The sequence below is a fragment of the Equus quagga genome, chromosome 5 (assembly GCF_021613505.1).
Source record: "Equus quagga isolate Etosha38 chromosome 5, UCLA_HA_Equagga_1.0, whole genome shotgun sequence".
NCBI lineage: Eukaryota > Metazoa > Chordata > Mammalia > Perissodactyla > Equidae > Equus > Equus quagga.
Genome location: NC_060271.1, coordinates 49,301,255 through 49,310,580, shown reverse-complemented (window position 1 = coordinate 49,310,580; position 9,326 = coordinate 49,301,255). Strand labels below are relative to the sequence as shown.

The following is a 9,326-nucleotide window of genomic DNA, read 5'->3' as shown; positions in this document are numbered from 1 at the left end:
GGGGCATCATGCGCGGTGCGCGGAGTAGCTGTTAGGGTTTATGAGTGTATTATTATCTATTCAAGGCGTATTTGGGGGCTGAGGATATTGTTTTATTGCGCGAATTTTTTTCGTGTTGCTGAAGCCATGAATGCCACAAATCCTGGTGGTGGAAAATAACAACAGCGTGATTTTTCTCTGACGTAACAATGCAAAGATGGCTGAATCGGAGTTGCGGTGTGGACACGGTGTGGCGTGGTGTCTGCCGCCCCGCCTGTGTCTCTCCTTTGGGTCAGAGCAGTGCAGGCTGTGAGTCGCTGTCCCTCTGGTGTGGCGCATCCTCTCTCCCTATTTTTTTCATCTGTAATTAGTGAGGAGACAGTTCTTCAAAATTGCTAACACGAGGTGTGGCAGGATTAATTTTCATATGGTGCTGTGTCTAGAGAGAACTTTATCTTTTCAAACAGCAGATTGTTGCAAATGTCATGCCTTTAGACTCCTGACATCCTCAGGAAGCGTTTTGTGGGCAGCAAGGGGGTGGGTTCAGAGTTGTGAGGCTCCTGTTCTATGAATCCAGAAGTTCTGTCCCTTCCACGTGCAGACAGGGCCACCCCCACAGGTGGATCACAGAGGGAGAGGCACACGGCTCCCCTCAAGGCTGCGGTGGAGGGAAACCCCACTGCTTTCTTCCTGCGATGGATTGTCCGTCCCAGCAAAGCGGGCTGCAGGCCCGGCCCTGGCTCAGCGCTGTCAGGTGCCAAGGGTGAGAAGCAAGGACCGGGCTGTCACAGTGCTGGGGTCAAGACTGACCAGAGTTGAGCTGCAGAAAATGATCCTCTTACAGGCAGTGGGGTCTAATAGTTTGGGGCATTTGGAGGGTTCTTCAAGATTCTTTCACAGGCTTTACTTTTATGAACATTTTAACAAAGGTATTTTTAAAAATCTTCTGAGCGTGTTAGCTCATCACAGAGAAAACCAGTTCAAAGACTTCCGAGAGCGCTGAGAAGGCGCCCACACGCATGGCCCCCTGGGGGAGGGTCGGCAGCCCCTGGGGAGGCTGTTCTGCGCCTGGCAGGGCTTTGGGAAGACAGGGATGCTTTTGCATGTCTGCAGGCCCGTCCGGAGAGACTTCAGAGCAAGGCTGTGGGCGCCGGGTGGCCGAGGCCGAGGGAAGAGTCCATTGCAATTGCACTGCAGGTTGCAAAATAACCTTTCAACCCTCTTTCTTTCTCACCCCATGCTCCAGCTGCCCCCTCTTCAGCTCAGGCTCAGGACCGACCCACCGCCACAGTGTCACCCCTGTGCACCCAGAACTCCCCTTCCCGCCTGCCTGCCGTCAGCCTCAGGCCCCACTCTGTGGTGTCCCCACAGCATATCCCCCAGCCCCCGACGCAGACGGTCATCGGAGCCCAGTGCCCCCGGCCGGCCATCCCACTCACGTCGGCAGCATCAGCCATCACACCTCCCAATGTCAACGCCGCCAACCTCAACGGGGAGGCCGGAGGGGGGCCCATCAGTGGCCTGTCGACAGCCAGCCCCCCCAGCACAGGATACAGACCAGATGAGAAGAAAAATGAAAAGGTAAGTGGCCCATCCTGGGCTGACCCTGGCCCTGGCCCAGCTGCTCACTGGGACTCTTTGGCAGCAGATCCCATTGGTGCTTTGTACAGTTAAGACGAATGAGGGCCCCGAGGCCCTGCCCTCAGAGGGACCAGGCGCGTGACAGAGATGGAGAGCGCAGCAGTGCAGCGGCTGCTCCTTGCTGTGGGACCCAGGCGGACTCAGGTCTGGGAGGGCGGACGGGAGCCCTGCTGCAGTCTTCTTGCAAATCCGAGAAAGGGCATCTCTTCCTCAAGATGCTTTATTGCCGTCCGTTGGAAAATCACTGTAATACACTCATCTTGTTAAAAGAAGATACTTACTGCCATGTGCCAGGATATTATCATAATAAGTATACAAGCCTGCTTAGGTACAGTGTAAACAGCACCCCTCACTTCAGTGTGTGCTCCTTGTGCAGTCCACAACCTGTTCCACCACGAGACAGGCCTGTTTTCTGAGGAGAAACGAGAGGAAGATGCTGCCTAGTGGTTGGTGTGGACAGTGTTTTCAGCTGTTCTCTCAGCTGTGAAGGAAAGTAAGCTTGTTTCACAAAAGAAATGTGAGTCCAGTGAACTCGCCTCTCTTGCCACCCAGCTACACACTGGGTTAGGCAGGATTAGAATCCAGATTTCCAAAGCCGTGCTGTTCGATAAAACTACAGTTCAAGCCACATGTCTAATTTAAAATCTTCCAGGAGCTACACTTCTAAAAGGTTAAAATAATTTAAAATATAATTAAAAGGTAAAATTCGTTTTAATGGCATAATCTATTAAACTCAATATCCAAAATATTATAATTTCTACATGTAATCTATATGAAAAGTTTGTTGCTGCGCTGTCTCCCTTTCTTCATATCCAGTCTGCAAAAGCCAGCATGGAGCCCAGGGAGATGGCCATGCCCGGTGCTCAGGGCCTGTGTGCTGCCCGTGGCTGCGCCAGGCAGTGTGGGCCGAGCTGTCCGCAGGGTGCCCCTCTCTTTATGGGCCCTGCTGTGTGAGCAGTTTCTTATTGTTCTCTCTTGGCTTTACCACATTTTGTGGCTCTTGTTAAACCCTTCTATGGGAAGCCAGTCTTTGGAGAAAAGTGTGCTGCGCAGGGTTTGGGTGGGACCCTCAACGCTAGGTGGGGTATTCGGAGTGAGGACAGCCTCTCCCGTCCCTTGGGGACAGTACCAGAACCAGCGTTGCCAACTCAGGCCATTTACGCAGGACCCCTGAAGGCATGCCCACCGGGTCACCACCCGTGCTCGGCAGGAGCCCAGGCACGTCGCAGAGATGCGTACACCAGCCTCCTCAGAGCCTCGGGGTCTGGGCTGAGGCCTCCTCAGGGCCTGTGTCATCTGGTCCAGAGGAGTGTTATTCCCAGCTCACGGGTGTGGAGGAGACCTTAGTCTCAGCCACTACTGCTGTGCTGTCAGCCGGCAAAGCTCATGTCTGCTTGAGACCAGTGCAGGGCCTGGGCATGACATGGAATGGTTGCTCTGCATGTCGTGTCCGTGTCTGTCTGAAAATCACTAAGGTCTTGATCCGCTCCCTGCCACCTGGCAGCCGTGTTAGGAGATAGCTGGGTCTCGTCAGGAGAGAGAAGTCAGGGTGTGGGCCCCCCTCTCACTTGGACGTCCTTCCTGGAAGGCAGGTCCCCTAGGCCTCTGAGCGGCTAAGAAAATGCTTGGTGGTGGACTTGGAGAGAGAAGAGCCATAATAGCTCTGTGAACATTTCTGGTTCTTTGCCAGAAAACTCCCTCTCTCTATTTCGCGGAGCAGACAGGGCTGGCTTCAATGTGGCTGCCGCCAAGCAGGATCAGGCCTGCAGGAACCTGTGTGGAGAGCCGTCCCGTTCACCGTCTGCCCTCCTATGTGTGTTGCTAATGAAGCCAGTGCTGGGCCTGCTCTCAACATCTGCCTGGTAGACACTTAGCAGGGATTTTGCTTTCACTCAAGGCTTACACTCTGTTAGCAGTTCTCATCCCTCAGCAAGGAACAGCTCAGTCCGGGGGACACCCGGAAGGGCCCCCTTGGTGAAAGGAAGCCCTGCTCCCAGAGGGACAGCAGCAGACCTGTCAGCTTCTCTCTGACAGCTCCCCGAGTCGGCCTGGCAGCAGACGTGCACAGCCCGCGCCGTCCTGTCCCCGCCGGACTGCTCGCAGCTCGGGGAGCCATCCCTGCTGTGCTCCCAAGGAGGCAGGAAGTGGACCTCGTGGGGTGAAGCGCACACCTGTCTGTAGGTTCAGCAGCCGTCATCAGCATGACCCCCGGAGGAGAGGTGGACCTCCTTCCAAATGTTATATGTGTTTTCATATCTCACCTTTCAAACCAAGCGAAATAGAAAGCAGTGCTCTGAAAAAGCCTGTTAATGTTTTTCCTCCTGCATCCCCAGTTACATTTCTCTAGTTTGTAATACGTGCAGAATGTCCACAGTTGCCATTTCTGGCAGAAGAGCAGACCGTCGTGGTTCAGGTGAACCCATGTGGTGGCTCTGAGTCTGCAGTGCGCCCGGGCTGGGAGCCTTGGCAGCACCCTGCCACCTCCCCTTGCCCCCACCATGACTACAACGCAACAGATTTTACCAACTTTGAGAGCACACCATGGGCTTCAAATCTATTTCTGGGTCACCCCGTCGCAGATGTGCACATGTCTAACTGCAGTGAAAGGACTTTTGAAAGTAATTGGCAGGAGTCTCCGGGCTGTTTCTGTTATTGGATTCTCCTCGGGAAAAGGCAGTGAGCTCCCAGCCCCACTGTCCACAGAGACGGACACCTCAGCACCTGCCTGCTTTCATCGTGCCGAGCTCTGCTGAACTTTGGTCCTTCCAAGCATATGCCCAAGAGAGAGCCGTGACTGATGGGCTCCTGGCACCGAGGTAGAGCGGGGTGGGGGGGGGGGGGGGGGGGGGTTCCCCCGGGGGGGGGGGGGGGGGGGGGGGGGGGGGGGGGGGGGGGGGGGGGGGGGCGGCTCTGTCCCAGGACGGTGGGAGATTTATGCTGCAGCGTTCCTGAGTGTGGAGAAGGAAGAGGCCCAACCCAGCTTGTGCATGTCAGCCGCCATGTGGAGACCCCTGGGAGGCTGGCCCTCTGCTGGTTATGCCTGTGGGGCTGGGTCTTTCAGCCCTGCTCCAGGCAGGTCTTTCCTGTTGGCCCTGTGTGGCCCAGTCTTGGTGGGGAGGCCTCTGGAGAGACACAGTGCTGACAGGGTGGGGACTCTTTCTGTAGACTGGCTCCTGAGCTGGAGCTCCTTTCTGGGCCCCCAGCTTCTGCCAGAGTTCAGCCTCCTCAGCTTGCTCTCCCCGATGCTCTTCCCACTCACCTCCCTGGCCGTATCAGTGCCCTGCGGGGGCTGCCCCACGAACAGGCTGCCGGCACACAGCCACACAGCAGCTCCACCTTCCTGGAGAGCTGCCCACTCCCCGGTGGGGCACAGTCCAGCAGTGTGCCTGTGGGCCATGGAGACTGGGTTGACTGGGTCTACCCAGCCACAGTGACAGACTGGAATGCTTCCACGGGCGCCTGTGCTGGGGCGGAGGGGGCCAAGGACAGGCCAGGGCTGGGGGTAGTGCTGATCCAGGGGTTCGCTCACAGCTCTGGACAGCACCAGGAACTCTTCCATCACCTCGGTCCATCTGGGCCAGCCAAGGATCTGTTCTGCTTGGGGTGGATCTGCCCAGGGTGCCCTGGTAGAATAGGGCCACCCCTGCCAAGGAGACCTGGGAAGGACATGGGCTTTGAAGCTCCTAGTCTGAAGCAGATCCCTGGGGAAGCTATCAAGTGCTGGACACCCCAGGCTGCATGAGCGCTTCCCAGTCGCCCCGCTGGAAAGATTAGAGGCACCCAGGGTATGGGTAAGACCCCAGGGTGTGGGCAGGACCCTGGGACGCAGAAACTATGGTGATCACGGTCTTCAGAAGGTGCAGCAGGTGGCCGCATTGGTGATGTTCCCATCGAAGGACTCGGGCCTAGAGCTTCTGAAGAAGGGACTGCGTACAACCTGTGGAGTAATCTTTGTAGCACCTGCAAATCGCAGAGTAGAAACCAAATCTTGGAAGACTTAAGAAGGTGATCTGTAGGATTTAACACTTTTACACTTAAAAAATTAATTTTGTGCTTGAGACCACCATTCAGTTCCACCTGGCATGTCTGTCAATGGGTGCTTCCTGTTTTTGAGGCCTCGTGAACACCTCAGCACCAGGTGGGATGGATCAGTCAGCCCTCGGGGCACCTCCAGGGGAAAGTCATCGAAGGAGGACTCCTGTGCCCCCAGACAGAGGCCGCCGTCTGCCATGAGCAGCAGTGATGCGCTCAGACGGGAAGAAGCTCGTGGAGCCATGAGCCTCGGATCTTAGAGCCTTCCCAGGCCGACTAGCTGGAAGTCACTCACTCACTTATCTATTTGTTGCAACGAGCACACATAGGAGCCAGGCAGAGTGCTAGGCTCTGGGGGGTCTGTGGCGACAGAAGGTTCTGCCCTAGCCTGGGGGAACTTGGAGTCCGGTACAGGGATGGGAACAGAGGCTTCCTGGGGTCCTTTAGCCTGAGCGGTGGGAGCACCTTCCAGGCTGAGGGAACAGCCTGAGCAGAGGCTGAAGGGTGTGTCCCAAAGGTGAGAGCAGCTGGGAGCTAGCAGGCGGCTCATGAAGGGCCTGTCATCAGCCTCGCTGCTCAGCAGTTTGAGTGGCCTGGCGCCGGGCAGGAGGGTGGAATTCAAGGCCTGCTGGAAGGACGCTGCTGTACTCGTCCCCTCCTCTGGGTTCCCGGTGGCTCGCTCTCCTGTCCTCCCTCTGGCAGTGAACTGTCGCCCTTGGAGGGCTCGTCGCTGGTGCCGACCCTTCACCTCATGCTTCCCTTGGCATCAGCGTGCCCACGGGGCACTTACCGTTTCTTGTGATCTCTACAGCTGTGTCTTTCAAACCACATGTTCGAAAATGACCCATTCATGAGTCATGGAGCCAGTGTAGTGTATTTGGACCAACATTTTTGTTTAGATTGAATAGGATGTATAGAATGGAATAGATCAGCAGCTCAGCACACAGGGGTCGGTATAATTGGAGGAAGTAGCAGTGGTGGTTGCATGTGCTGTGTCCTGATATAAAACTTATTTCAGAAAAGCCCCCACACCCTGCCTGACAGGCCCTGGAGTACCTTGCTCATGGAAGGCATCTGGTGATGTTTGTCAGAGACTTGGGAAAACTGCTGCCGGTACGTTTTCACTCCGATGACATATGAGAAATCCTTGACTTTATGGGCCAGAAGAAAGCTAACCTTCTGCTTATGGATGAGATAGTTTCAGTTTCACAGAATAATAGAATATTGCAACTGGAAAGAGCCTCTGAAGATCTTTTCATTAAACTGTTTATTTTTGATGATGCTCCTGAGGCTCAGAGATGCTGAAAGACTTGCCTGGGTCACACAGCATTGTGTGGAGCCAGAACTCTTGCCTCCCGACTCCTATGTCTGTGCTGTCTTGGCTCCAGTGTGTTGACTTGTGGTGGCCTCCCCAGTCCCGTGAGGCCATCCTCAGGTGTTTTGGACTTGTCTGGGACTGCTGCAGTGAGGAGAAGTCTGGGGTAGCTGTTGGCAGGAGGCTGGGAGGTCAGCCGGGCAGAAGGGAGTGTAAGCCTGAAGTGTCTGCTTTCTGGGTCTACACTGGCCTCAACTGCAGCTGGAGCCCAAATGGTAGTGAGCCCTGTGACCAAATCCATGTGGACGGTTTGACCTTTATAATCAAGGCTTTGCGAACTGGTCTGATCAGAGAGGCTCAGAGGCCTGACGGGACTGCCTGTGGCAGGGCCTCTGGGAAGTATGTTTGCAGATGAATTTGTTCTGTATTATCTACCCTCCACCCCTTTACCAGTATGTGTATGTATGACAGTGGGTGAAAAGGCAGCTGTCATATAGGGTTACAATTACACTTTTAATGAACGTGCGGCTTGCAATCTAAAGAGCCCTTCAGTATGAAGCTCTTTAGAACAACCAGGCAGCTCTTCCTAAGGGAAGAATCGCTGGTTTGAGAATGTCTCTCTCTCCCGCTGGGGCTCCACTGCAGTAGCCCAGCCTTTTATTTGTGCTGTTTCTAAAGTGTGGATTCGGCGGGGAGCGGGGGTGGCGGCGCTGTAGGCTCTGCAGCCCACATCTCCATCGCTACCATGCGTTTCCAGTTGGGGGACAGGCTGGAGCCCCGCCCGCCCAGCCAGCAGTGGGGAGGGTCCTGCTGTGTCATTGACTCACAGACGCTAAGTCAGAGGTGGGAGTGGGCTGGGTCTGACCTCGCCAGAGCTGAATTCCACCGCAGGCCTGACCCTCACCCTGATCTCCGGGGGAAGCCTTGCCCCTGGCCTGCTTGTGGGTGAGGCCGAAACACATGGAGACCCTCAGACCAGTGCTGTTTCTCAGGCGTGGCCTCAGCGGAGGAGGGGGGTGCATGAAGTGTACTGAGCCCTCGGCCCACATGGCACATCCTTCTGGGCTTAGGGAACCCCATGAGCCCCACAGAGGAGTTCAGGAGGCACCTGGTCAGCTGTGGGCCGTGGACACCTGCTTCCTCCCAGGGATGCTTGTGCTGGGCAGCTCTGCCTGCCCCTGGCACAGGAGTTGGCACTCTGGCGGGCAGAGGAGAGGACCGCTTTCCAACTGCCGTGGGCTGCTGGGAGCCCAGTGACTTCAGCCTTCCCCTCAGCTCCCTGTGGGTGGGCTGTCTTCTGCAGGTGAGGAAAGCTGGTGTTTGACTGATGAGTAATTTTCAGCCTGAAAATGAACCCATCCTGAAAGCACGAATACCAGCTGTCGAAACAACAGCATTCCGAAGTTTTACGGGAAACTTGTTTTTAGATGGGGACATGCTGCGGAGCGTCCCTTCCCTGTGATGGGGCAGCAGCTTCTTCCTCCCACCCATCAGGGCACAGACCTCCAAGTGGCACAGGCCGGTGGCACCACCCTGGTCTGCAGGGAGCTCAGAGGTGGCCCAGAGACCTTCTCCTGGCGTCTGCTCCCTCCCACAACAAGAAGGTGCCACGAGGCCAGCCCACCCCCCCTTCTCCTATAGAGCTCCCCTGGCCTCTGTCCTGGGCTGCGACCTGATCCCATGCGCGGCTGGATCTTGGCTTGGTGGAGTGCTGGTGACCCTTTTAGGGTCAAATGTGGACGTGGAGGTCCAGGGAGCGAGGTGACCTGCCCAAGGCCATGCAGCTAGTAAGCACTGTGAAAAACACCAAGCCCCTTGGTGCTCAGGAGAGTGTCCACTCCTACCGCTCTGCTCCTGTCGGCCGGCTTCTCCTGCTGCGTGCCCAGTGGCCCGTCCTCTGAGCATCCAGGGCGTGGCTGGGGATGAGGGAAGGAAGCAGGAGCCAAATTACTTCACTAGTGAGGGAAACTTGAGTTTGAAAAAAGAAGGTCTGGGGCATGGCCTGGCATAAATCAGGGCTCCTCTGTTGACTGACTGTGTGACTGGGGACAAACTCATTTGCTTTCCTATGTCTCACTCTCCTCATCTATGAAACCGGGCTGGCAGCATCTGCACCCTGAGTTTTGGCGAGGAGGAAATTAGTTCATCTCATAAATGCTTAGCAGAGGATTTGGAACAAAAATATTAGAAATCATTCTTAAGAATTTGATAGTTCATTGAAGAGGAGATCCCATAAGAATTATGAGACAGGTGCAGATGTAAAACTTATATTCCTGAGGCTTCTAATAAAAGATTAAAAGGAGATTTGATTTGCAGTTTTATGAAAAAAGACACTTAACATTGCCAAATCCAGACATGT

General features: G+C 55.4%; 1 protein-coding gene across 2 annotated transcripts in view; it reads left to right on the top strand.

Annotated features, from left to right (window-relative positions):
* Positions 1-9,326, top strand: part of SH3RF3 (SH3 domain containing ring finger 3) — a 346,149-nt gene that overhangs the window by 282,857 nt on the left and 53,966 nt on the right. For both annotated transcript variants that reach the window (XM_046663562.1, XM_046663563.1), the window contains exon 8: positions 1,226-1,560. In XM_046663562.1, coding sequence (XP_046519518.1) covers positions 1,226-1,560 — 335 coding nt within the window. The remainder of the gene's footprint in view (positions 1-1,225; positions 1,561-9,326) is intronic.